The sequence below is a fragment of the Tenrec ecaudatus genome, chromosome 16 (assembly GCF_050624435.1).
Source record: "Tenrec ecaudatus isolate mTenEca1 chromosome 16, mTenEca1.hap1, whole genome shotgun sequence".
NCBI lineage: Eukaryota > Metazoa > Chordata > Mammalia > Afrosoricida > Tenrecidae > Tenrec > Tenrec ecaudatus.
The window spans coordinates 9,104,119-9,131,312 of record NC_134545.1 but is presented as its reverse complement, the minus strand read 5'-3'; the positions used below and the strand labels follow the sequence as shown (position 1 = coordinate 9,131,312).

Below are 27,194 nucleotides of genomic sequence, written 5' to 3'. Positions count from 1 at the left end.
GAAGAATACAGCTTTCCCCAAGATCCTGGATGCATCCTCCCCACCAACTATCATGATCCAAATTCTACTTTGCAAGTCTGGATAGAACAGAGGTTGTACATATGGATAGAACAGAGGTTGTGCATATGGGAGTTGGAGGCACACGAATCCAGGGGGGATGATACCTTCAGAACCAGTGGAGGGTGAGTGGGTTGGAAAGGGGGCACCGATTATAAGGATCTACATGTGACCTCCTCCCTGGGGGACAGACAACAGAGAAGGGGGTGAAGGGAGACTCCGGATAGGCAAGATATGACAAAATAATAATCTATAAATTATCAAGGGCACATGAGGGAGGGGGGAGCGGGGAGGGAGTGGAAAAAAAAGAGGACCTGATGCAAAGGGCTTAAGTGGAGAGCAAATGCTTTGAGAATGATTAGGGCAAATAATGTACGGATGTACTTGATACAATTGATGTATGTACATGTATGGACTGTGATAAGAGTTGTATGAGCCTCTAATAAAATGTAAAAAAGGGAAAAAAATAAGAAAGCAAATGGTTTGAGAATGATGAGGGCAACATATATACAAATGTGCTGGAATGAATTGATGTAGGTATGGATTGTGATAAGAGTTGTACGCACCCCCTGATAAAATGATTTTTAAAAAACATTTCATGGTAAAAAAATCACATGGCATTGACTATGTTGATGGATAAGCTTTGTGGCTGATATGCGAGCATCACCACGGCCATGTCAAACATGTTCATGCTCTCATGAAGTGATCTCCGACCTGTCGCTGTTACAGCCCAAAGCCTGGGTAGCTACCGAGCTCTGCTCTCGCTCTATGCCTCTGTCCACTGGAACATGGCACATGAATCCCATGCTGTGTAAGGACTTTCAGTCTGACTCCTTTGCTTACAACAGGGGTCCCCACACTTCAATGCAGGGGCCAGTCACTGTCCCTCAGACCCATTGGGGGCCAGACTATAGTTTACAAAAAGCAAAAGATTATGAACAACTTCCTAAGCACACGGCACATATTTCATTTTGGAGTAAAAACGTAATCAGGGATAAACACTCAGCGGACCCGATAACTGTCCTCAGCGGGCCGCATGTGGCCCACAGGAACTAGTGTGAGGGCGCAGGCTTAGAATAGGGCTTTCCCGGCTCCTCTTGGTGGGGTTCACTCTGATGCTAACAGAGCGTCCCCTGTAGGGATGGACCACATTCTGTGTATGCGTCACTTGGGCAGTTTCTGCTGCAGGGTTGCCACACACAGTTATGCTGGGACATTCAGGGACAGCCCTTGGGTGAACGGGTTTCAATAGGATGCCTCCTGCCATCCCTATCAGTCAGCATTGGCTGTGTGTCAATGAGAATGAGTCATCTTTTCTCCAACAACTATTTCTGGAGCATCTACTATGTGCCCCGGTGGAAGCGTGGGGTAGACATTGGGCGGCCAGCTGAGGTTGGTGGTTCGAATCCACCAGCCGCCCTCCGGGAGAAACAGGAGTCTGTGTTCCTACAAAGATTTCCTGACTCAGAAGAACCTCGGTGAGCTGGACGGGACTGGGGGCAGTGGGTTTTCTGGGGTTTCCTGTGTTCCAGGCATGATGCTCAGAGCTGAGATTAAAGCCGGGCAGAAGTGGGTACTGGGAGAGTCTCCTGGGACACTGTGGGGGGAATGGTGGGGAGAAACAGTGGTCGCTCAGCATGACAGGGTGGGGTTGGAGGGGGTGGCAGGCAGTAGGGTCGGTTCTTCCCAAAGGACCAGAGAGCTTAGAAGACATCGTGGGGACAATGAAGAGAAGGGAACCCCCAAATGCCCAAAGTAGGGCCCTCAGGGCCTGTGGGGAGCCCCACATTTGCTGGGACTGTGGCCCCATGGCCTGCATGGACGGCTGAGCATGGTGGTGCCTACCTGAGAGCAGAGCGGCCAGCACAAGGAGCTTCATCCTGCTGCCAAGGAGGTGCATGGAAGGGGCCAGTGGCCTCGGTCCTTATAGCTGCTGCCATGGGAGCCCCAGGCAAGGCTGGAGTGTTTGCTTTGCTCCCATTGGCCTGAGTCTGCCTGGGCGAGGTCATGGAAGCAGTGGGGGCCACTGTCCGCAGCTGAGACTGGGGAGGAAGGACAGGGGAGTGTCCGTGCATCTCCCAAATTTCTCATTCAGTGTCTCAACACTGAGGAAAAACCATCGTCTCCACTGTGGCAGAGGCTGCAGTCCTTGGGGCCGGTAGAACCAATACTCATAGCTCACCCTGAGGACACTGACACAAGACACTCAGATGACCCCTGGTCAGTCTCAGAATTAGTCCACGACATCCTACATGTTTAAACCACTGTGAACTCTTATATGGGCGATGTTTCCTTGTCCAGAGCCAGCTGTAGACTCTGAAGCAGCTTTAGGACAGCAGTATGCCATGAGGGAGGCCCATGCCAGGGGGCATTCCATCCGTGTGGGCTCCTCCACTCCCAAGGGGGCGAAAAGCTACCACCCCTGTGCCTGCCTGCAGACCAAGTTCCTATAAAAACCTGGAAGCATGGGGCCCCCAATTCCCAGCTCCAGCCAGTCTGGAAGAGACCTTTGTCAGTAATTCTTTCTACCCCCATTGGCATTAAAGTTCCAGGGAAAGTGCTTGGATCCACCATTCACGGGGGAAACGGTGGAAGCCGTCACAACTGTACACTCAGAAGCGGAGCCGGCAGACAAGGCGTCCTGTGATCCGCGGACGGTCTTCAGAGGGCGCTTCTCCGCCGCCCCAGAGGGCTGAGTGCTGACAGAAAGCCTGCCCCCGACCCCAACAGCCTGTACCCCGTGAGGGCTCTCCCACAAGGCTGGTGTTTACAGGAAACTGGCTCCCTTGCCTGTCTGTCCTAGGACTGTTTTCCTTTCTCCATTCCCTCCTTTTCCGATTAGTTGTGTTTGTTGTATCATGTTTTGTCTTTTTCTATTTTTTTCGCCCTGTGTCTATGGATACCAGCTAGGTAGGACGAACATTCCCGAGGAGAAAACTACGGGTCCAGAGGTTCCGGGAGACCATGGGAGAGGAGCGGATGGGAAGGGGGAGAGGGGAGCCCAAAGCTAAGAAATCATGGAACAATGAGATCTAAAACTGATGATGAGGCGGGCGTATCATGTCAGGTGGGGCTTGATGAAGAGCAATGTATCTGAGGGGAAATGCTGAGAGCTGAATGGAGGGTGCGCATGATAATGGGATTGGAGGAAGGTATAAGGAAAGGGAGGAAAATAGGAAGCAGAAGCTATTTACAGAGGTATATGTATGTAAATATATTAATTTATAATGAAAGGGACACAGGCCAATGTACATATATTCCTATGATAAGTATTAAGATAGCAGACAGACGTTGGGCTTTGACTCAAGTTCACCCTTAACTAAAGAACACTTTGTTCTGATAACAAGACACTCTTTGATAACCACCTTCCTGACATGATTGCTGAAGACAACATGGGTGCATAAGCCAATGTGAAGAGAGCGGATGGTGCTTGGCTATCAAATATAGAGCATCTGGGGTCTGAAAGCGTGAAGTCAAACTAGCGGGCATGTAGCAGGGAAGACCACAGGGAAGCACACTAGCCTGTGTGATCATGAGGTGGCGAAGGGATCAGGCATCAGGTATCAAATAATCCATATAGACAACTCAATCGATGCGAAAGAGAGGGCTGCAGTGGACACCCAAACCCCATCTGTAGATAATTGGGTATCGCCCTTACACATGCACACACGACAAATGGAATGAAAAGGGGGTGATTCAATGAAGGCATAGTGTAGCACCATCGTATCACACATCATTCCCCTAGTTCCTGAACACGCCGACGCCCAGTAGGACTCAACCCTGCCCGCAGAGCAATGGTGCATAGTGGGTCCTCCTTTCTCTGGACCCCACAGGACCTGCCTCAGAGCCACACCTCGATCTGCACGTGTGCAGGTCCATGTGTCTCTTTCATCACCAAAGCCGCGCTCAGTGCCCTGGGGTCACTGCTGACACATTGTGCCTGTCCCCCATGCCCCGTGGCTTTCTGAGGTTGTAACTGTGTACTGCTCCCACAGACCTACTCATGGTTTAAACTGACAGCCACGTGGACAGCAGCCTAGCGGGTGCCCAGGAGACCACCTGGGTCCATGAGGAACACAGCCAGTCCTACTTATGGCAATCCGTCTTCCCAAGGAAAAGGCCTAGGGAGTGCTCCTTTCTTTCCAGGAAGCACTTTTCAACACGTCCACGGGCTGCACCCTGCACTCCAATGACACGAGCCTACAATCCATTCTCAAACATGATTTCCTGAAGCTCAGAGACGTCAGGTCATTGCCCAAGGTCACTGGGCTAATCAGGCCTGGACTCCAGCCCAGGATGTCCGGTTCTGGGCGCTCTCCCTTGAACGCTGCAGAGAGCCTGCAGTAAAGAACTGCCCAGGGAGCCTTGGGGAGAAAGAGGGCCTGGGCGCTGGAAACTTCCAAAAGAGACCCAACCTAGGCTGTGAAAGGTGAATGGAGATCACTGGGCCCTGGGTGTGGGACGCGCGGGAAAGGCGACCATTCCAAACAGGGAACAAGCCCCAGCAAAGGGTGGAAGTCAGACTCGGGTTTCTATGCCCCTGAGCGGGGAGGGGTCAAGGACGAACCCTGGCGGCACAGAGACCCTTGGCTCCCTCCCATTGGCTCATCTCTCGTCAGGTGTTTTGCCAACACCTAACTCAAAGGCCTCCTTTGTTCTGGGGTCTTTCCTATGGACTGATGAGCGTCTACAGGCACACGAGGCAATGGAGAGGAACAGGCCCGGGGCAGGTTCGTTTCGTCCTGAAAGTGACATCGTGATCCCTGCGGGTTACGCTTGAGACAGGTTTGTGCAGAGTGGCCCAATGGAATATGGAGCCGGTCTCTGTGCTATGGGGTCTCTCTGGTTGAGAACTGCCTGCAGAGCAAGGGTGCACAATGGTGGGTCCTCCTTTCTCTGGACACCACGGGGCTTTTCTCAAAGCCACACCTCCTGCTGCACGTGTGCAGGTCCATGTGTCTGATTAAACACACAGCCACGCTCAGTGCCCTGCGGTCAGTGCTGACACAGCCACACTGTGGCTTGGGGAGACAGTAACTGTTTACTTCTCCCACGGAGCTGTTGCTGGCTTAGAACTTCCGAGCAGGCGGCTCACAGCGGCATGGGTAACCATGACCCACCAGGGAACCATGAGTACCAAAGCCAGCCAGGTTCATTCCAAGACATCCTTTCCAAAGACAACAAAAAGGAAGTGTGTCTTTCTTCCCCTTTTAGCATTTCACAAGGCCAGGCTCAAACAACCCACAGTGACACACACTGTACTGAGGTTCTGGGGCCACAAGCACACAGCTTCTTGCCCTCGTGTCCACAGTAAAGTCACCCGACGTCCAGAATCAATTGTGAGGTTCATGAGCTGTGGCCATTTGGAAATGGACCACCAAGCCTTTCTTCTGAGGACCCTGCGGGGAGCCTGGAACCAAGCCCTCTCCATGCGAGTCCAGCGCTCACCGCACACGGCACTGAGTGTGCGGTGGCCCCCTGATCTCCTCCCAGACAGCAGGAGAACCCAGTCTGCAGACTGCATTCTGGTTATCTGGCTTGCAGGGTGCTGTGGGCATCTGGGTGCAGGACAGGAGGGCAGAGATTCTGCCTGGGAAGAAGTAGCAGGCGGCAGTCACAGCGGCCAAGAGGCCTGCAACAGTGGGCATGTGCAGGTGGGAGTTGGACAGGGGACTGGACAGGCTCTTCAGGGCCTTCACACAGGCACGGAGCAGGCGACCAAGTCGTGAGGGCCATGGGCTTGTTCACCCTGTTCATTATTTGCTCCAAAAGGGAATGCTCTTTTTCTAAAAAAAAGAACAATCCACAGAGGAATCTGGCACTTTGTGACTCTCTCCTTGTTTTGACATCGTTGGCTTTCCACCAATGCGACACTTTCTGGCCCCTTCTAATTGGAGTCACCTGGAGAATCACGCATCCTCTGGGGATTGTCAGCTCTCACTGTGCCCTCGGTCTGTGGGCCCAGGGCACCGGCCCGGCCTGCTGCGTGACACCAAGGTGTGCCGTGGTCACTCTGCCCTGTGGCTCCCCCACCACAGCGCTGTGAACAGAGTCAGAGAGGCAGCCGGTCCCATCCCTGTCCCGGCGCTCCCTCTGCATCAATGGGTCCCACCGTCCCTTGCAGAGGCCACATAGCACTCAGATGGCATCGAGGATTGTGAAGGGAGCAGGTTACAGCTGTGCAGAGAAATGATCAGGACGCAGACCTTCAATCAAGACAGCTGCTTTGCTGCCGTGCCCGCAGGCAGGGCTCTCTGGACCTCAGCCTCTTCGCCTGGCCTCTGCCATGCTTGGGCTATCGGACCAAGCTCTTTTAGGGCTACCAAGACAGGTCCAAATGCACCCTGCTCTTCTGTGAACCTCATCCCAAAGGCACTCAGCTCCAGCTCCCACAATTCGGTGTCCCAGGGTCACCCGGCTACAGAAGTAAAGCTTCTGGCCCCAAAGCGCTCAGTTTACTTTGCTCTGTGGGCTGGATAATTCATGACTCTGAGCCAGGTTCTGTGCCACCGCTCCTCAGGCATTCCCTGGATCACGGTGTGCCAGTCAGAGTGGGGGTTCATGGAGGTCACATTATCAATGGAGTTTTAGCTCAGACAAGCCTTAGCAAGGGTCCAGTGGGACACTCTTCCCATCCTATCATTATTTCCCCAGGTCGAGAATGCATCATTGAAATAGACATACTTGGCGGCGGAAGAGGATGCAGGCTGTGGTGTTCGTCTTTTCCCTTCTTGATTGTTGCGCGCTCATCTTCCGCTCCGTCTACTTCATAATTACTTTGTCTGATTTGGAATGTGATTACATTAATGCTAGATCATGTTGCTCAAAATTAAACAAGTGGGTAATTCCAGAAGTAATTGGCCATACCATTGTCACTGTATTAATGCTAGTTTCACTGCACTGGTTCATCTTTCTCCTCAACTTGCCTGTTGCCACTTGGAATGTATATCGGTTCATTATGGTGCCGAGTGGTAACATGGGAGTGTTTGACCCAACAGAAATACACAATCGAGGGCAGCAGAAGTCACACATGAAAGAAGCCATGATCAAGCTTGGTTTTCACTTGCTGTGCTTCTTCATGTATCTCTATAGCATGATTCTAGCACTGATCAACGACTGAAGCCGGAGAGCCCAGGTGAAGTCCGCCTACACTACAGTGCACAGTTGAGGAGACCGAGACTACTTCAATCATCTTTAGGAAGTGACCATAGCAGTATACTTTTCCTCTTTGAACAACAAAAAAAGACGAAACTATTTTTGCTGTATTTTTACCATATAAAGTATTTTAAAAAAAGAAAGAAATAGACATACTTAGAAACTGGCAGAACAACCATATTGGATCCCTGAAATGTGGATTAAAGGCTATTATGGCAGGAAGGCCAAGTAGACACCATTACAACTGCCATTGCCTAGAGCAAATATAAACCAAAAGTAGTACCGCATTCCTGGAGGGATTACAGAGATCAGTGTCACCATCAAAGACTTGAAGGATGCAGGGTGTGATTCCTACCACATTCCCTTTTCATTCACCTATTTGACCTGCAAAGAAAACAGATGGACCCTGGAGAATGACAGTGGATGATCATAAACTTAACCACCTGGGGACTCCATTGCAGCTGCCATTCCACATGGGATTTCATCGCTGGAGCAAATTAATACTTCTCCTGGTACATGGTATGCAGCTATTGATCTGGCTAATGTCGTCTTCTCAACAGTAGTCTCGAAGGACCACCAGAAGTAGTTTGCCTTCAGCTGGCAGGGCCAACAATACACTTTCACTCTTCTCCCCCAGGGGTACAACAACTCCTCTGCCCTGTGCCATCATTTAGTCCCCAGAGACCTGAACCTTGTCTAATCCACAAACTCTCACACTGGTCCATTCTATTGAAGACATTATGCTTATTGACCACTAAGGAGGATGTATCGAAGACTCCAGATTCATAGGCACAACATCAGTGTGCAAGAGGTTGTGAAATTAACCCAATGAAGATTCAGGTGCCCACCATCTCGGTAAAATATCTAGGGGTCCAGTGGTGTGGGCAGGTCGAGACATTCCTACTAAAGTGAAGAATAAGCTATTGCATCTGCCCCACACCCCAAACCACTAAACAGGAGGCACAATGCTCAGTGGTCCTCTTTGGCTATTTGGAGGAAGCATGTGTTTCATATGGGGGTTCTACCTCGACCTATTCATCAAGTGACAGCAAAGGCCTCCTATTCTGAGTGGGGTCCAGGACAAGAGATGCTCTGCAAGAGGTTCAGGCGGCCTTGCCAGCTGCTTAGCCACTGAGACAATGTGATCCAGCTGACCCGATGGTGATAGAGGTGTCAGTTGGAGATCGAGATGCAGTGTGGGGTCTTTGGCAGGCCCCTGTAGGTGACTCACAGTGTGACCACTGGGATTTTGGCATAAAGTCCTGCCATCCTGTGCAGACAACAACTCCCCCTGTGAAAAACAGCTGTTGGCCTGTTACTGGGCCCTGGTGGAGAATGAACCCCTCACCATGGGCCACCAAGTCACCATGAGACCTGAGCTGCCCATCATGAACAGGGTACTGTCTGACCCACAGAGTCATCAAGTTGTACATGGGCAGGGACACTCCATAGCTAAATGGAAGAGGTATATACGAGATCCGGGTAGAGCAGGACCTGCAGGGACAAGTAAAGTGTATGAAGAAGTGGCCCAAATGCCCACAGTCCACTCCTATCACAGTGTTCAATGGTTGTCTGATTTCTACCAGCCTCCTCTATGGGGGCCTTTGCAGGCATGGGAGGGACAAACCCTGTCCCTACATCTAGCTCAGAGTGGGTCTGCTGTTGGTTCTCCTTCTCTGGACCCTACAAGACAGTCCTGAAGCCACACTGCCACTGCCACGTGTGCAGGTCTCTGAATTTGTCTCATTGCCAAAGCACACTCCCTGCATGGCGGCCATGCTGACTCCTAGCCTCCCCACGGGGCTCTCTGAGACTGGCACTGTTTACTTTTCCCACGGAGCTGCCAGTGGTTTTAATTGCTGACCAGGTGCATGGCAGCCCAGTGGCTAACCATGGGACCGCCAGGGTCCTACAAGGACCCATTGAAATCCCGCTCACTGAAATAAATCCTTTCTGAAGACAATGAAAAAAAAGTAACACTTTCCTGCCCTTCAACATTGTACACCACATTCCCTGACTTCATTCCCACACTCAGCAACACAAACCCTCTGACTGATTCTCAAAAATGAGAATCCTGAGGCTCAGAGACCTCAAGGAACCTGCCCAAGGTCACCTAGGGGGATAAGAGGTGACCTCCAACCCATCTTGTCCGGTTCTGGGCGCTCTCTTTGAATGCTGCAGAGAGCTGGTGCAATAAGAGACTGCCCTAAGGCACCTTGGGAAGAAAGAGGTGCAAGTTGAAGAATCACCCACAAGTGACCCAATCTAGGTCCTGAAGATGAAGCCGCAACCCCTGAGCAGTGGACGGGGACAGGGGGAAAGGGGAGTTCCCCTCAGACAGGACCTAAGTAACCCCTATGTATGGAGGTCAGACTCCCCTCTCTTTATGCCCCGTAAAAGGGGGAGGGGAATTTGAGTATGGACTTGGGAGTCACAGAGTCCCTTGGCTCCTTCCACATCCATCACCTCTCTTCCTAACTACCCCCGCTCCCTAGGCCCTTTGTGGAGTACCCACAGTCTACTTTCTTTCTTTTTTCCGCTTAAATCATGTTATTGGTGGCTCGTACTACTCTTTTCACAATCTGTCCATCCATTCATGTCAAGCACACATGTAGTCATTATCATTTTCAAAAGATTTCCTTTCCACTTGAGCCCTTGGTATCAGCTCCTCACATTTGACCCTATCCTCCCTCCCTCATGAACCCCTTATATGTTATTATTATTATATTTTCATGTCTTACACTGACCGATGTCTCCTTTTACCCATTTCTCTCTTGTCCATCCCCCTGGGAGGGGGTTATAGCTAGGTCCTTGGTTCTCCCTTTCTTCCCCCACTCTCCCCTCACCCTCCTGGGTTTGCCACTCTCAATGTCGACCCTGAGCGGTTCATCTGTCCTGGATTCCCTGTGTTTCCAGCTCTTATCTGCACCAGTGTACCTGCTCTGGTCTAGCCATATTTGTAACGTAGAATTGGGGTCATGATAGTGGGGGGCGGGGAAGCACTAAAGAACCAGAGGAAAGGTGTATGCTTCACCGGTGCTAGACTGCACCCTGACTGGTTCTTCTCCTACCAGCGAACTTTCTGAAAGGGGATGTCCAATTGCCCACGTATAGGCTTTGGGTCTCCATGCCTCTCTCCCGGTCATTCACAATGATATGCTTTTTTGTTCTGGTTGTTTGATGCTGGTGTGCTTCCTCCATGTGGGATTTGTTGCTTCTCAGCTAGATAGCCACTTGTTTATCTTCAAGTCTTTAAGACCTCACAGGCGATATCTTTTCATCGCTGGGCACCATCAGCTTTCTTCACCACATTTGCATATGCACCCATTTTGTCTTCAGCAATCTGTGGGGAAGATGAGCATCACAGAATGCTGGATTCTTAGAACACAGAAAGTGTTCTTTCATTGAAGGAATCCTTGAGCAGAGGCCCAAGGTCCATCTGCTACCTTAGTATTAAACTTATAAATACATGTACATAGATGCACTTCCCCATCGTCATATAGAAATATATTTACATGTACACATGCCTGTATTTAGACCTCTGTAAATGCCCTTTGCCTCCTCGTCCTTTGCTCTACTTCCTGTTACTTTCCTCTCGTCCCCCTACGTGTTCAGATTTCACTTGGGGTTCAGCAATTGCTGTTTTGCTTCTTTCTTTGCCTCTTTTGGTTATATGGCCCTCGATTGAGCCCTACCAGGCTTCCCATGCCCTCCTTGCCATGAATTATATATCACTTGTTGTTCCCTCCTCCCTGGGTTTGTATAAACCTACTTCCTTTCTGCCACCTGCGCGTCTCCCATGTGCCCCCCACCCCACCTCGGAACCATCACACCCTTGTTTTCTCCGCTGGATTGATTATCCTGCCTATCTTACCTCGATAGACATGCAGAGCTAATAATATTACCAAAACAATGCAGCGCTAAACAAAGTATCAAAATACACAACACAACCAGCCTCCCTGAGCTGTGGAAACAGGGGAGGAGAATGTGGCGGGGAGTGGGGGTGGGGGTTCTGAGTGACCCCGGAGGGACAAACAGCCCTGCTAGACCACTTGCTTTCCACATTCCAACCTGTCCCTTGGTCCTTCCCGATGGGATTCAGGCTCCAGACTGGAAGCAGCCAGGGGAAGGTCCCCGAGGTCTCAGGGAAAACCACGTCCACCTCCAATGCACTTAAGGCAACCTTCACAGTATCTACTGTGCCTGTGCAAGAGGGGGCGGGCCTGGTCAGTATGGGAGGGGCCTGGGCAGGCCAGGGGTGGGGCCTACCCGACCAATAGGAAACTGCGACCGGACCGGGAGAGAGGTGTGCTCAAGCAACCTACCTGCTCCCTTAGTCAGAAGTCCCTCTGGTCCGAAGATGATCTAGGTTTGGCTAACAGAGTCAAGTGGGTGGTTTGTTTTTGCCTTTGTTTTGCCGAAAAGAGAGTAACTCCAGTCACGTGGTTTCCCCTGGTGCTGCCTCTGTTGGTGCTAAATTGAACAATTCTTTCATGAACGTGTGTCAAGTGCTGGGCTGTGAGGAGATTGGCACTTCTAGGATGAGAGCTGGGATGCCAGTTACTCTCAGTTCGGCTTATTGGGTGATTTGGTGATTACGGAGGCCCTCAAACGGAGCCCTGGTAGCATGGTGATGCCAGGTGGGCGGCAAACCTCAAGGTCAGTAGTTTGAATCCAGCACCTGCACCGAGGGAGAAAGATGGGGCTTTCTACTCCTGTGGTGAGTTCTGGTCTTGGCAATTCACCGGAGCAGGTTTCCCTGCCCTGCCGTATAGGCTCAGGCTGAGTGGGCATCAACTGAGTGGCAGTGTGTCTAGTCCAGGGTGAAACCCCCAGGCCACCTGGGAAGACAGGCCTGGTGAGCTGCCTCCCAGAGGCCGCAGCCTTGACAGCGGGCAGGAGCCTCGTCCTCTGGCTGGATCCGAGTGGACTGGACAGCAGCCAACAGCAGCCCCGTTATTAACTGGACAGGAGGTTTCTGTGACCATCAGGTGAACCCACACCTCCGTTTGCTCACTTGGTGTGCTTCGGTGCCGTGAGTCAGTTCTGACCCACAGTGACCCTGCTTTCCACTGAATAAGCCCATGCCCTCGGGGATCCAACCGCCACGGGACTACTGAGGGGGATCTTCTGGCCTGTGGACCTTTCATCCTGTTCAGGGCCCCTTCCCTTTATGCTCCCTTGTGGGTGACCTCCTGTGACGTAATGGTCACTTGCAAGGGTCACTGAGTGACTAGCTTTTCCAAGATTCGAGGGACGCTTAGGAAGGTCCCCAAAGCCATCCACCCACAAGTCACTGAAGGCACCCTGTTAGCACACCGGTTGAGTGCCAGGCTACTGATCAAAGGTGGGCGGTTCAGACCCCCTCTGGCTGCTCAAGAAAAGACCAGGGCGGGGATGCTGGAGCAGGCAGCCAAGGAGCCCCAGGAGCAGTGCTGCCTTGTCCACAGGCCACTGGGCATCCATCGGAGGCGCCTGGGATCAATATCAACATAGTTACTTAGGATCTGCTGCTGCTCCCTGATGTGAGCTCCTGGCTGCCCCTTAACAGTGTGGCCATCTCTCTCCCCAGGACTGTCTCCCTCTTCCCTGTGTATCTATCTGTCTTTGACTCCCTCTAACCTATCTCCAGCCCATCCTTTATCACTTTCCCCTTTGCCTGCCCCTCTCCTTTCCCAAGCATGATGTTCTTCTCAAGAGACGGATGCCCCAGATAAAACGGTCCAAAGGATGGAAGGCAAACGCTCACCATCCTGAACTCCAAGGAGCATCCTGGGCTGACCCAGAGCAAAGCAACATGCACAGCAAAGGGGACGTGGGCCCCAAAGTGCAATTCCACACACAGGCCCTCTCGGTCAGCCTCTGATGATGTGAGGAGGCCCAGTGGAGACGTTTCAGGGCAGTAAGGGCCTTCCTGGTCGCTGTTTTTCTTATAGACTTTCCTCCTCTGCCTGTCTCTACTCACTCTGCTGCCCTGCAATGTCTGAGTAGACATAACTCACACCTGGTGGGCAAATGGGCCAGCGACTTAGTCCTTCAGAGTTCAGGTGTTTCCATCTGATCCATAGCAAGCCAACCACTGTCCACTCACAGTCACCCTCTAGGACGGAGCAGAACCACCTCCCTCCTGGTTAGCAGACCCACAGGGAAGTGAGTGGATTCTGACTCATAGAGACCAGACAGGACTGAGTGGCCCTAACTGCTCCCATGGGGACTGAGACTGTGGGAGCAGACAGGTTCATCTTTGTTGCTCAGAGGGGCTGCTTGGTTTGGTCTCCCGGCCCCACCCCCAGCCAACAGCACTCCGGGCCGCCTTCCCCTCAGATACATGTAGTTCCTTCCTGACTCCTCCATCTCTGTGTCTCGGGAAAGAGACCTCCTTCTAAGAGGTTGAGGTCCTCATGCATCATGCGGATGAGCGGCCATCACGTCCATGACTGGCAATCTGTGCAGAGCTGGGGATTCCCCTAAGGCCAGCCTCACGGAGCTGCTTGCAGGATGCTCCCAGGCTAGAGACAAAGCACTTGGAGACAAGGGCCTTTCCACAGATGCTTTAATGGAGGCAGGGTGTACGCAAAGGCAAGAGGTAGGCTCCAGTCTGAGGGGGTCCTCAGCTCTGACAGTGCTCCCTGGAGTCCAGATTCTTGTTCTCAGGGTTGTATGGCGCCTTTGAAATGCAGATGGTCGCATTGCGATCACACTCACAGATGAAGGCCTGGCATTCATTGTTGCTACCTGGTGAAGGACAAAGGGAAAGGAGGACAGACACAAGGTAGAACCTGGATGGGAGAGTTAGGGACTTGAAGGCAAACATGAGGCCTAAATAGGGCATCTGGTATCTGACTCTATCACAGAGGGCTCACCGTGAGCGCCAGCTGCATAACTTGATGGTTAAGGCCAGAGTCTTTGAGAGCACATGCGCCTGGTTTCCAATGGCTGGGTCCACCATGCGTAAGCTCTGTGGTTTGGGCACCAGCTAGTGTATTGAACCTCAGCTCCTTCATCTGGGAATTGGGCTACATGCTTAGCTCAGGGCATATGCCCCACCCCTCCTAAACGCTGATTCTCAGGCAGCGTTCTGAATCAGGAAGCACTGTAGCCCGGCCACCACACACAGAGTCAGCGACCAGCAGAGACCATCGAAAGCCAAGCACCACCCCTGGGACGACGTGGGGAAGGAGAGCAGAAATGGATGCCCAGCTTGAAGACTGTAAGCAGCATCGCTGAATGAATGTGGAGAGGTCTTTGAGATTGTGTTTGATGTCACTGAATTGTGTCCCCACCTGCCACCACCCCACATGCCCCAAGTTCCTATTGTACGTTGCTGCAGAGTCACAATCCCAGTTGGGGGTGGACTGACTGTGATGTGCAGGAGTTCACGAGGAGTGCAGGCTGAGTGTGAGTCAGTCTCTTTGGAGATAAAAAGAGGTGGACTTCTCAGGGAGGGGCAGAGAGAGGTCAAATCACAAGCAAGGCATTCCCGGATTGAGGCCCAGAAGGGACAAAGGCTTCCATCAGAGCAGATAGAGGGAAAGCCTGCCCCCGAGTAGCCCCTTGAAAACGGGCTTCTACCTCCTGAAGTGTGAGAAAATAAAGTTCTGTTGATGAAAGCCACCCCTTCTCAGGTTTCTGCTCCAGCACCGATAGCTAGGTGTGAAGGTGGATAATTTGTTCCACGGTGAAGCAATAGATACCGACATAGAGACATGAACACCACCCCCCAGTAGCTCCCCCAGCTCCATGACTGAGCCTCAGTTTTCTCATCTGGATAATAGAGATAATACTAGTCTATCTCATAGCAATGTAATAGTAGTAAAGAGACACACACTGACCAAAGGAAAGGGAGCAATAAATGATGGGCATCATAGCGATTTAATCTCCCCCTGCCCCTGGCTCCCCTCTTCCTCCCCCACAACACAAACTGGGTCTAGAGGCCAATGAGGAGTGGGGACGTACTGCTGCAGGTGATGTCATTGCCCGAACATGTGAAGTCATAGATCGTTCTGTACACGTTTCCCTGAGGGAACTTGCAGCTGCTCAGATCACTGGCCTGCCGGTAGCAGGATTCATGAGTCTGGCAACACCTGGAGGGCGAGGGGAAGAGAACTGAGTCTTCAGCAGGACCAGGGCCATAAGTTCTGTTTCCTCTCACACCAGGTAGAGTTCAGATGTTCCAAGTCAGAAGGTCCTGCGGCCTGCAGAGAACCAACAACCACTTCCCCACCCCTACCCCACCGTTTTAGGTCCTTTCATCACGTGTTTGTTGACAGCGACTTTAACAGAGTCCCACAAGTGACTGACACTTCAAGGCCTTTGAGTGGATTTCAAATCAGAAGGAAGCTACAAACCTTCCCAAGACTTTAAGCCATTGTAGAAGCACCAAACCTCCTCTTCCTTGTGTAGCGCGGCTGGTGAGTTTGAACTGCCCATCTTGCAGTGAAGAATGGAAAACTTAATGCACTGTCACTGAGAAGATGCTGAGTCATAGTGACCCTGAATGTAGGGCAGGTACAACTGCCCTGGAGGATTTGAAAGCCTGTCAGTCTAAATCAGGGCAGAAAACGTAACCTTTTCTCTACATAGTGGCTGGTGTAGAAATGAACATGGTAGGAAACTATATGTCCTAAAGATGCAGTGATAATTTTAAAGCAGAACTTCAAACCCGTTCACACATTCCATGGCTACAGAGTGAATCAGAATCTACGCTGTTAAGAGCCCAGAATCACCTTGTTAAAATGTAGATTCAGGATCAATATATCTGGACTAGAAATGGCAGTTCTCCACATGAGGGGACGGGGAGCTTACCCTGCTGGGAACCCCAGCCCAGGCGGTAGAGTGGGTAATAACCCAGCTGCTAATGGAAGGTCAGCGGTTTGATTGCACCAGCTGCTCCGTGGGAGAAAGCGGAGGCTGTCTACTCTGTAAAGGGTTCCTCTGGGACGCCCTGTGACGAAGATCTAGTCTGTGCAATAGATGCAGGTCCCTGGAGTGAGAATGGGCTCCCTGGGCACGGGCAGAAGACACCTGGACTATTGGGTTGATGTGCATTGCCGTTCGGTGCCGCTGGAGGGCAGTAGGAGGCGCGTTCCCACAGCCCCAGCTGCTTCAGGAACCACAGGCTGGACACAGGGTCCTCTTGCAGCTGCTGGGATCTGCGCAGTCCACATGCCAAGTGCAAGTCCTTTCCCTGTGCCTCGCTTGGTGGCCACGTGAGATCCTTGTCCTGTGCCCGTCCCCCACCTCTCCCCTCACCCACCAAGCCACTCCCTTCCCTCCAGATGGCTCACCTGTCCAGTTCATCGACTGGAGCGCCCGATCCGCCCTTCCCACACTGGCAGCCGTAGTTCTTGTAAGCCATGCGGCCTCTGCTGGGGATGGCACACTGCAGCATGTTGAGGAACTCAAACACCGCCCGGGGTCTGAAGTTCAATTCCATTGAGGCAGTCACTGTGAGGAAAGACACTCAGCGGTCAAGTCCTGCCTGGCAGGCTCGGTGAAACCACAGTGCCGCTTGTCGGCCTCTCAGACTGTCGCCTGGGAAAAAGAACTGCCCACCAGAAACAGGTAAGGTGCGTGTGCTTGGTTGGTTGGTGTGTTTACATGGGAATATTTACCTGTCGCTGCTACATTCCAAAACCTGCGAAGTTACTAATCTATTTTCTGCCTCTAGGAATCTATTAAAATATTTTACATAAATGTCTTGCTGCATATGGCCTTTGTGTGTGGCTTCTGTTGCTTAGAATAGTGCTTTCCCGGCTCATCTGGGTGGGGTTCACACATTCTGTGTATGCGTCACTTGGGCTGTTTCTGCTGCGGGGTTGTCACACACAGCTCTGCTGGGACATTCAGGGACAGCTTTTGGGTGAATGGGTTTCAATAGGATGATTTCCGCCATCCCTATCAGTCAGCATTGGCTACATGGCAATGAGAATGAGTCATCCTTTCTCCAACAACTATTTCGGGGGCATCCACTACGTGCCCTGGTGGCAGCGTGGGGTAGATGTTTGGCGGCCAGCTGAGGTTAGTGGTTCGAATGCACCAGCTGCTCACTGGGAGAAACAGGAGTCTGTGTTCCTGCAAAGATTTCCTGACTCAGATGAGCCTCGGGGGCTGGACGGGACCGGGGGCAGCGGGTTTGCTTGGGGTTTCCTGTGTACCTGGCATGATGCTCAGAGCTGAAGAGACAGCTGGGCAGCGGAGGGTGCTGGGACAGAGTTTCCTGGGACACTGTGGGGTGAGTGGTGGGGAGAAAAGGGTCACTCAGTGTGACGGGGTGGGGTTGAAGGGGGAGGCAGGCAGTAGGGTAGGTTCTTCCCAAAGGACCGGGGAGTTTAGAAGACATCGTGGGGAGAAGGAAGAGAAGGGAACCCCCAAATGCCCAAAGTAGGGCCCTCAGGGCCTGTGGGGAGCCCCACATTTGCAGGGACTGTGGCCCCATGGCCTACATGGAGGGCTGAGCATGGTGGTGCCTACCTGAGAGCAGAGCGGCCAGCACAAGGAGCTTCATCCTGCTGCCAAGGAGGTGCATGGGAGGAGCCAGTGGCCTCGGTCCTTATAGCTGCTGCCATGGGAGCCCCAGGCAAGGCTGGAGTGTTTGCTCTGCTCCCATTGGCCTGAGTCTGCCTGGGCAAGGTCATGGAAGCAGTGTGTCTAGTCCAGGGTGAAACCCCCAGGCCACCTGGGAAGACAGGCCTGGTGAGCTGCCTCCCAGAGGCCGCAGCCTTGACAGCAGGCAGGAGCCTTTTCCTCTGGCCGATCCGAGTGGACTGGACAGCTGGACAGGAGGCTGCTGTGACCATCAGGTGAACCCACACCTCCGTTTGCTCACTTGTTGTGGTTCGGTTCCATGAGTCAGTTCTGACCCACAGTGACCGTGCTTTCCCCAGAATAAGACCATGTCCTGAGCCTGGCCATTCTTACAATGGTTCCTGAGTTCTGGTGCCCCGCGCCCCACACAGGTCTCCTCGGGGACCCAACCGGAAGTGGGACTACTGAGTGGGATCATCCGGCCTGTGTACCTTTTGTCCTGTTCAGGGATCCCTCTCCATTTATGCTCCCTTGTGGGAGACCTCCTTTGATGTCATGGCCACTTGCTAGGGTCTCTGAGTGACTGGTATGTCACAGATTCAAGGGACGCTTAGGAAGGTCCCCAAAGCCATCCACGCACAAGTCACTGAGGGCGCCTTGGTTGCACACCTGTTGAGTACCTGGCTGCTGATCAAAGATGGGCCATTCGGACCCTGAGTGGCTGCTCATGAAAAGACCAGGGCTTTGATCCTGGGAGCAGGCAGCCAAGGAGCGCCAGCCACAGGCCACTAGGCGTCCATTGGAGGTGCCTGGGGATCAATACCAACATAGGCACTTTGGGTCTGCTGCTGCTCCCTGCTGTGAGCTCCTGGCTCCCCTTAATACTGTGGCCAACTCTCTCCGCAGGACTGTCTCCCTCATCCCTGTGTATCTATCTGTCTTTGGCTCCCCCTAACCTCTCTCCAGCCCATCCTTTATCACTTTCCCTTTATCTGCCCCTCTGCTTTCCCAAGCATGATGTCCTTCTCTATGGCGGATGCCCCAGATAAAATGGTCCAAAGTATGGAAGGCGAATTCTCGCCATCCTGGCCTCCAAGGCGCATCCTGGGCTGGCCCAGAACATAGCAGCATTCACAGCAAAGGGGACGTGGCCCCCAAATCCAATTCCACTCACAGGCCCTCTCCGTCAGCCTCTGATGGTGTGAGGAGCCCGGTGGAGATGTTTCAGGACAGTAAGCGCCTTCCTGGTCGCTGTTTTTCTGATAGACTTTCCTTCTCTGCCTGTCCCTACTCACTCTGCTGCCCTGCAATTGCAATGTCCGAGTAGACATAACTGAAACCTGGTGGGCAAATGGGCCAGCGATGTAGTCCTTCAGAGTTCAGGTGTTTCCATCTGATCCATAGCAAGCCAACCACTATCCACTCACAGTGACCCTCTAGGATGGAGTAAAACCAGCCCCCTCCTGTTTAGAGACCCACAGGCAAGTGAGTGGATTCTGACTCATAGAGACCGACAGGACTGAGTGGACCTAACTGCTCCCATGGGTACTGAGACTGTGGGAGCAGACAAGTTCATCTTTGTTGCTCAGAGGGGCTGCTTGGTTTGGCCCACTGGCCCCACCCCCACCCAACAGCACCCCGGGCCGCCTTCCCCTCAGACACATGTGGTCCTATCCTGACTCCCCCATCTCTGTGCTCTTGGAAAAGAGACCTCCTTCTCAGAGGTTGAGGTCCTTGTGCATCATGCGGATGAGCGGCCATCACGTCCATGACCGGCCGTCTGTGCAGAGCTGGGGATTCCCCTACGGCCAGCCTCACAGAGCTGCTTGCAGGATGCTCCCAGGCTAGAGACAAAGCACCTGGAGACACGGGCCTTTCCACAGGTGCTTTAATGGAGGCAGGGTATACGCAAAGGCAACTGGAAGGCTCTGGTCTGAGGGGGGTGCTCAGCTCTGACAGTGCTCCCTGGAGTTCAGATCCTTGTTGGACGCATTGTATGGTGCATTGGCCACGCAGATGGCAGCATTGCGGTCGCATTCGCAGATGAAGGCCTGGCATTCGTTGTTGGTGCCTGGGGAAGGACAAGGAGACAGGGGGACGCAGTCAAGGTAGATCCTGGATGGGAGAGTTAGGGACAGGAAGGCCATCATGAGGGCTAAATTCGGTATCTGCTCTCTGACCCAGAATATCACAGAGGTCTGACCGGGAGCACCAGCTGCATAGCTTTTTGGTTAAGCCGGAGTCCACCACTTAGACGCTCTGTGGTTTGGGCACCAGCAAGTGTATTGAACCTCAGCTCCCTCATCTGGGAATTGGGCTAAATGCTTAGCTCAGGGCATATGCTCCAGGCCTCCTAAACGCTGATTCTCAGGCAGCGTTCTGAATCAGGAAGCAGTGTAGCCCGGCTGCCATGAGCACAGAGTCAGTGTCCAGCAGAGAGACCATGGAAAGCCAAGCGCCACCCTTGGGACGACATGGGGAAGGAGAGCAGAAATGGATGCCCAGCTTGAAGACTGTAAACAGCATCGCTGACTTGGATGTGGAGAGGTCTTTGAGATTGTGTTTGATGTCACTGAATTGTGTCCCCACCTGCCCTGCCCCCATGCCCCAAGTTCCTGTTGTACATTGCTGCAGAGAGTCACAATCCAGGCACTCCGGGGTCGAGGCCCAGAAAGGACAAAGACTTCCAACAGAGCAGACAGAGGGAAAGCCTGCCCCGGGTAGCCCCTTGAAATCAGTCTCCTGGCCTCCTAGAGTGTGAGAAAGTAAAGTTCTGTTGATGAAAGCCACCCCTTCTCATGTTTCTGCTCCAGCAATGCTAGATAGGTGTCAAGGTCGATATTTTGTCCCACAGTGAAGCAATAGATACAGACATGAAGACATGAACACCACTCCCCAGGAGCTTCCCTAGCTCCATGACTGAGCCTCAGTTTTCTCATCTGGAAAATAGAGATAATAATAGTCTATCTCATAGCGATGTCATAGTATTAAAGACGCACACACTGACCAAAGGAAAGGGAGCAATAGATGATGGGCATCATAACGCTTTCAACTCACCCTGCTCCTGACTCCCTACTTCCTACCCCCAACACACACTCGGACCTCCAGAGGCAAATGTGTGGTGTGGACGTACTGCTGCAGGTGATGTCATTGTTGGAACATTTATATTTGTAGGGCGTGGTGTAGGCATTTCCCAGGGGGAATTTACAGCTACTCAGATCATTGGCCCGCTTGTAGCAGAAGTCATGAGTCTGGCAACACCTGGAGGGGGAGGGGAAGAGAATTGAGTTTGCAGCAGGATTCAGGGCCATAGGTCCTATTTCCTCTCAGCACCAGGTAGAGTTGAGATGTTCCAAGACAGAAGGGCCTGTGACCTGCAGGAAGCCAACAACCCCTCCCCCTACCCCTGCCCCACCTTCTTAGGTCCTTTCATCACGTGTTTGTTGACAGCGATTTTAACAGAGTCATAGAAGCGACTGACAAGTCAAGGCTATCGAGCGGATTCCAAATCAGAAGGAAACTACAAATCTTCCTGAGAGTGTGAGTCATCATGGAAGCACCAAACCTCCTCTTCCTTGTGTAGCGCGGGTGGTGAGTTTGAACTGCCCATCTTGCAGTGAAGAATGGAAAACTTAATGCACTGTCACTGAGAAGATGCTGAGTCATAGTGACCCTGAATGTAGGGCAGGTACAACTGCCCTGGAGGATTTGCTAGCCTGTCAGTCTCTATCAGAGCAGAAACCCCCATCACTTCCCCACAGACTGGCTGGTGGTTTTGAACTGTGGACCTTGCGGATCACAGCCCAACAGGTAACCACTACGTCACCAGGGCTCCTTAGAAATGAACATGGTAGGAAAGTATATATGTCTTAAAGAGGCAGGGATAGTTTTGAAGCAGGACATCAAATCGTTTCATTCAGCCGCGAATATCCATGGCCACAGACTGAATCAGAATCTATGCTGTTAAGAGCCCAGAATCACCTTGTTAAAATGTAGATTCAGGTTCAGTATATCCGGCTGAAAACAGCAGTTCTCCACGTGAGGGGACAGGGAGCTTACCCCCCTGGGAGTCCCAGCCCTGGGGGTCCAGTGGATAATAACCCAGCTGCTAATGGAAGGTCAGCGGTTTGATTGCACCAGCTGCTCCGTGGGAGAAAGCTGAGGCTGTCTACCCTGTAAAGGGGTCCTCTCAGAAAACCTGTGGTGAAGATCTAATCTGTGCAATAGATGCGGGTCCCTGGGAGTGAGAATGGGCTCCCCGGGCGCGGGCAGAAGACACCTGGACTGTTGGGTTGATGTGCATTGCCGTTCGGTACCTCTGGAGGGCAGTAGGAGGCGCGTTCCCACAGCCCCAGCTGCTTCAGGAAGCACGGGATGGACACAGGGTCCTCTTGCAGCTGCTGGGATCTAGGGAGTCCACATGCCACGTGCAAGTCCTCTCCCTGTGCCTGCTTGTCCCATGCCCATCCCCCACCTCGCCGCTCACCCACCAAGCCACCCACTTCCCTGAAGATGGCTCACGTGTCCAGTTCATCGACTGGAGTGCCCGATCCGCCCAGGCCACAGTAGCAGCCGTAGTAGCTGTAATCCAACAGGTCAATGTCGGGGTCCTCGCACTTGAGCATGTTGAGGAACTCAAACACCGCCCGCGGGCGGAAGTTCAATTCCACTGAGGCAGTCACTGTGAGGAGAGACAGTCAGAGGTCAAGTCCTGCCTGGCAGCCTCGGTGAAACCACAGTCCCGCTGGCAGGCCTCTCAGACTGTCGCCTGGCCCACTGTCGCCTGGGAAAAAGAGCTGCCCACCAGAAACAGGTAAAGTGCGTGTGCTTGGTGGGTTGGTGTGTTTACAGGAGAATATTTACCTGTCGCTGCAAAATTCCCACAACTGGGAAGTTACTAATCTATTTTCTGGCCCTAGGACTCTGTCTATTAAGAATATTTTACATAAACGTCTTGCTGCATATGGCCTTTGTGTCTGGCTTCTGTTGCTTAGAATAGTGCTTTCCGGACTCATCTGGGTGGGGTTCACTCTGATGCTAACAGAGCGTCCACTGTAGGGATGGACCACATTCTGTGTTTGAGTCACTTGGGCTGTTTCTACTGCGGGGTTGTCACACACAGCACTGCCAGGACATTCCTGGGCGACTTTTGGGTGAACGGGTTTCACTAGGATACTTTCTGCCACCCCGATCAGTCAGTATTGGCTGCGTGGCAATGAGAATGAGTCATCCTTTCTCCAACAACTATTTCTGGGGCAGCTACTACATGCCCTGGTGGAAGCGTGGGGCAGATGTTGGGCGGCCAGCTGAGGTTGGTGGTTCGAACCCACCAGCCGCTCTTCGGGAGAAACAGGAGTCTGTGTTCCTACAAAGATTTCCTGACTGAGAAGAGCCTCAGTGAGCTGGACGGGACCGGGGGCAGCAGGTTTCCTTGGGGTTTCCTGTGTGCTAGGCATGATGCTCAGAGCAGAAGAGAAAGCCGGGCAGAGGACGGTGCTGGGACAGTCTCCTGGGATACTGTGGGGGGAGTGGTGGGGAGAAACAGTAGTGGCTCAGGGTGACAGGGTACGGTTGAAGGGGGTGGCAGGCAGTAGGGTAGGTTCTTCCCAAAGGACCGGAGAGCTTAGAAGACATCGTGGGGAGAAGGAAGAGAAGGGAACCCCCAAATGCCCAAAGTAGGGCCCTGAGGCCCTGTGGGGAGCCCCACATTTGCTGGGACTGTGGCCCCATGGCCTGCATGGAGGGCTGAGCAGGGTGGTGCCTACCTGAGAGCAGAGCGGCCAGCACAAGGAGCTTCATCCTGCTGCCAAGGAGGTGAGTGGAAGGAGCCAGTGGCCTCGGTCCTTATAGCTGCTGCCATGGGAGCCCCAGGACAAGGCTGGAGTGTTTGCTCTGCTCCCATTGGCCTGAGTCTGCTTGGGCGAGGTCATGGAAGCAGTTGGGGCCACTGTCCTCAGCTGAGCCTGGGGAGGAAGGACAGGGGAGTGCCTGTCCTGGAACCTGGACCCTCAGGCCTTCACTTTTGCCCCCGCACAGCATCCTCACTGGGTGGCCCAGGCAGCCCACCTCACTGCACAGCAGGGGACTGGAGAGGGGAGGGGCAGGAGTGGTGCCTATCAGTGTACTCTGTGCTCAGGAGGAAAGGGGGTCAGTGAGGCACGGTCTCCTGCTCAGGGATGCACAGGTTGGGAATAGCAGCGCAGAGGGGACTCCAGCTGAGGCCGGTCTGATGGGGAGACCCTGGTCTTCTTTTGACCCACAGAACCGGCACCCACCCACCTCCACACTCTGTGTGGTGGGTTTTGGAGGAGACCCTGGGCTTGGGAGCACCCATGGCTCAGGGGGGCCCTGTAGGGTGATGAGCAGGGGTTACAGTGACTTTGTTTTTTAAGGTAAACTCCACTTAACATACAAATAAGCAATGTGAAGTATCACCTTCAAAGTACTAACCGTTTCACTGAATACATTTGTCAAATCTCGACTCCATTCTTGGGATGCTTGCTGGTGGTTTCACCCTTCAGACCTTGGGGATCACAGGTCGTGCGTCATGACGACGGTGTCACCAGTTTCCCTACATAGCACAGCCAGTCCTCCTTGTCGCCATCAATCTTCAAAGGAAATCAGGTTCTTTCCCTGAACCACTTCACATTCACTGACTCGATTCCCTCACTCCAGTGACACAAGCCTGTGAGTGATGCTGAAATGTGAGGCTCTTGAAGCTCAGAGTCCTCAGGTAACTTGTCCAAGGTCAGCGAGGCTGCTCAGGCCTGACCTCCAAGCTAGTCTCTCTGGTTCTGGGGGCTCCCCCTTGAACGCTGGAGAGAGCTGGTGCAATAACAAGCGGCTCAGGGGCACCTTGGGAACACGGAGGAGCAGGCTCAGGAAACTTCCTGAAGGGATGCTATCTCGGTTCTGAATGATGCGTCCCAGCTCCAGGGCCGGGGTGTGGGTGGGGGAGAAAGGGAACACTCCAAGCAGAAGCACTCAGCAAAATCAAAGCATGGAGGTCAGGCTTCCATGTTGTCATGCCCCAGGATGGAAGGATTTCATTACGGACTTGGGTACACGGGGAACCTTGGCTCGCTCAACGCCCACTAACCTCTCTTCGTCCCTTCCCCTTCTTCTCAGGTCCTTTGTGGAGAACCCACATTCCACCCTCTGGCCATCACTAAGCTGTCTCCCTTCGTAGTCTGGCCTCTGCCAGAGGAGCTCTGGGAATAGGGGATGGAGTGTGCTGGGGGCAGGGGGACGAGGTTGGCATAAGGGTCCCCACACCAGGTGGACTGCTCCATTCCAGCCAGGCAGGAATCAGGAAGTGCTGGGTTTGTGAATCTTCACCCCTTCTCCTCCACCAGTGTCCTCCAGAGTCAGTGTCTGGGGGAAGCAGACAGCAAACTTTTTCTCCTCATGGAGCTGCCTGACATGAGCGGTGTGTGTGTGTGCTGCAGCTATCCAATGATCTAAGGACGGGCTGTGGGTCCCCACTCCAACCCCCTCTCTCGCTCAGGGCCCTGCTGAGTTCTCACAAGTTGTCTTCCATTTCCCAAGTCCCGCAGGCTGGTTCTCAACACTGAGGAAAAGCCCATCGTCCCCACTGTGCCAGAGGCTGCAGTCCTTGGGGCCGGTAGAACCAACGCTCACAGCTCACCCTGAGCACACTGACACAAGACACTCAGATGAACCCTGGTCAGTCTCAGAATCGGTCCACGACATCCTATGTGTTTAAACCACTGTGAACTCTTATATGGGCGATGTTTCCTTGTCCGTGAGCCAGCTGTAGACTCTGAAGCAGCTGTAGGACAGCAGTATGCCATGAGGGAGGCCCAGTGCCAGGGGGCATTCCATCCGTGTGGGCTCTCCACGACCAAGGGGACAAAAAGCTACCACCCCTGTGCCTGCCTGCAGACCAATTCCTACAAAAACCTGGAAGCACGGGGCCCCCAGTTCCCAGCTCCAGCCAGTGTGGAAGGGACCTTTGCCAGTGATTCTCTCTACCCCCATTGGCATTCAAGTTCCAGGGAAAGTGCTTGGATCCACCATTCACGGGGGAAACAGTGGAAGCCGTCACAACCGTACGCTCAGAAGCGGAGCCTGCAGACAAGGCGTCCTGTGATCCACAGACGGTCTTCAGAGGGCGCTTCTCCGCCGCCCCAGAGGGCTAAGTGCTGACAGAAAGCCTGCCCCCGACCCCAACAGCCGGTACCCCGTGAGGGCTCTCCCACAAGGCTGGTGTTTACAGGAAACTGGCTCCCTTGCCTGTCTGTCCTAGGACTGTTTTCCTTTCTCCATTCCCTCCTTTTCCGATTAGTTGTGTTTGTTGTATCATGTTTTGTCTTTTTTTATGTTTTCGCCCCGTGTCTATCTGTATCAGCTAGGTAGGACGAACATTCCCGAGGAGAAAACTATGGGTCCACGGTTCTGGGAGACCATGGGAGAGGAGCGGATGGGAAGGGGGAGAGGGGAGCCCAAAGCTAAGAAATCATGGAACAATGAGATCTGAAACTGATGATGAGGTGGGCGTATCATGTCAGGTGGGGCTTGATGAAGAACAATGTATCTGAGGGGAAATGCTGAGAGCTGAATGGAGGGTGCGCATGATAATGGGATTGGAGGAAGGTATAAGGAAAGGGAGAAAAATAGGAAGCAGAAGGTATTTACAGAGGTATATGTATGTAAATATATTAATTTATAATGAAAGGGACACAGGCCAATGTACATATATTCATATGATAGGTATTAAGATAGCAGACAGACTTTGGGCTTGGACTCAAGTTCACCCTTAACTAAAGAACACTTTGTTCTGATAACAAGACACTCTTTGATATTCACCTTCCTGACATGTTTGCTGAAGACAACATGGGTGCATAAGCCAATGTGAAGAGAGCAGATGGTGCTCGGCTGAAAGCGTGAAGTCAAACTAGTGGCCATGTAGCAGGGAAGCCCACACGGAAGCACACCAGCCTGTGTGATCATGAGGTGTCCATGTGATCGGGCATCAGTGTATAAAATAATCTACTACAAACAACTCTATTGATGCAAAGACAGGGCTGGAGTGCAGACCCAAAACCCATCTGTAGATAATTGGATATCTCCCTCACACGCATACACAGAGAAATGGAATGAAAAGGGGGTGAATCAACGAAGGCATAGTGTAGCACCAACGTATCATTCCCCTAGTTCCTGAACACGCCCACCCCAAGTAGGACTCATCCCTGCCCACAGAGCAATGTTGCACGGTGGGTCCTCCTTTCTCTGGACCCCACAGGACCCTCCTCAAAGCCACACCTCCATCTGAACTTGTGCAGGTCCATGTGTCTGATTAAACACCAAAGCCGCGCTCAGTGCCCTGCGGTCACTGCTGACACAGCCACCCTGTGACTTGGGGAGACAGTAACTGTTTACTTCTCCCACGGAGCTGTTGCTGGCTTAGAACTACCGAGCAGGTGGCTCACAGT

General features: G+C 52.8%; 3 protein-coding genes and 1 pseudogene across 4 annotated transcripts; 2 read left to right on the top strand and 2 right to left on the bottom strand.

The window, feature by feature from the left end:
* Positions 1–5,703: 5,703 nt before the first annotated feature.
* Positions 5,704–10,298, top strand: LOC142429604 (uncharacterized; annotated as a pseudogene).
* On the top strand, positions 6,758–7,322 carry LOC142429163 (protein cornichon homolog 4-like). Of its 2 annotated transcripts, none has more exons than XM_075534156.1 (2): positions 6,758–7,008; positions 7,150–7,322. In XM_075534156.1, exons 1-2 carry the CDS (start codon positions 6,758–6,760, stop codon positions 7,175–7,177), a joined length of 279 nt encoding a protein of 92 aa, XP_075390271.1. In that variant the 3' UTR covers positions 7,178–7,322. The 2 variants fall into 2 exon arrangements, with proteins under 2 accessions (XP_075390271.1, XP_075390270.1); XM_075534155.1 differs by having other exon boundaries at positions 7,056–7,198.
* Positions 10,299–13,822: 3,524 nt separating the features above from the next.
* LOC142429433 (phospholipase A2-like) lies at positions 13,823–17,719 on the bottom strand. The gene is made up of 4 exons (XM_075534510.1): positions 17,686–17,719; positions 16,500–16,659; positions 15,169–15,296; positions 13,823–13,947 (listed from the first exon to the last, which is right to left on the bottom strand). The coding sequence occupies exons 1-4, from the start codon at positions 17,717–17,719 to the stop codon at positions 13,823–13,825; spliced, it is 447 nt and encodes a 148-aa protein (XP_075390625.1).
* Positions 17,720–19,685: 1,966 nt separating this feature from the next.
* On the bottom strand, positions 19,686–23,538 carry LOC142429414 (phospholipase A2, minor isoenzyme-like). The gene is made up of 4 exons (XM_075534498.1): positions 23,505–23,538; positions 22,261–22,420; positions 20,873–21,000; positions 19,686–19,810 (listed from the first exon to the last, which is right to left on the bottom strand). The coding sequence occupies exons 1-4, from the start codon at positions 23,536–23,538 to the stop codon at positions 19,686–19,688; spliced, it is 447 nt and encodes a 148-aa protein (XP_075390613.1).
* Between the last annotated feature and the right edge of the window lie 3,656 nt (positions 23,539–27,194).

Excerpts from the sequence above, each read along its gene's own strand:
- LOC142429414 (XM_075534498.1), bottom strand. The coding sequence starts at position 23,538 with ATGAAGCTCCTTGTGCTGGCCGCTCTGCTCTCAG. Across the intron at positions 21,001-22,260 it reads CCAGTCGATGAACTGGACAC|GTGTTGCCAGACTCATGACT; the intron begins GTGAGCCATCTT and ends CTCCCCCTCCAG. Across the intron at positions 19,811-20,872 it reads CAATGACATCACCTGCAGCA|GCACCAACAACGAATGCCAG; the intron begins GTACGTCCACAC and ends GTCCTTCCCCAG.
- LOC142429163 (XM_075534155.1), top strand. The coding sequence starts at position 6,758 with ATGCAGGCTGTGGTGTTCGTCTTTTCCCTTCTTGATTGTTGCGCGCTC. Across the intron at positions 7,009-7,055 it reads GCCACTTGGAATGTATATCG|AAATACACAATCGAGGGCAG; the intron begins GTTCATTATGGT and ends TTGACCCAACAG.
- LOC142429433 (XM_075534510.1), bottom strand. The coding sequence starts at position 17,719 with ATGAAGCTCCTTGTGCTGGCCGCTCTGCTCTCAG. Across the intron at positions 16,660-17,685 it reads GCTGGCCGCTCTGCTCTCAG|TGACTGCCTCAATGGAATTG; the intron begins GTAGGCACCACC and ends CTTTCCTCACAG. Across the intron at positions 13,948-15,168 it reads CAATGACATCACCTGCAGCA|GTAGCAACAATGAATGCCAG; the intron begins GTACGTCCCCAC and ends GTCCTTCACCAG.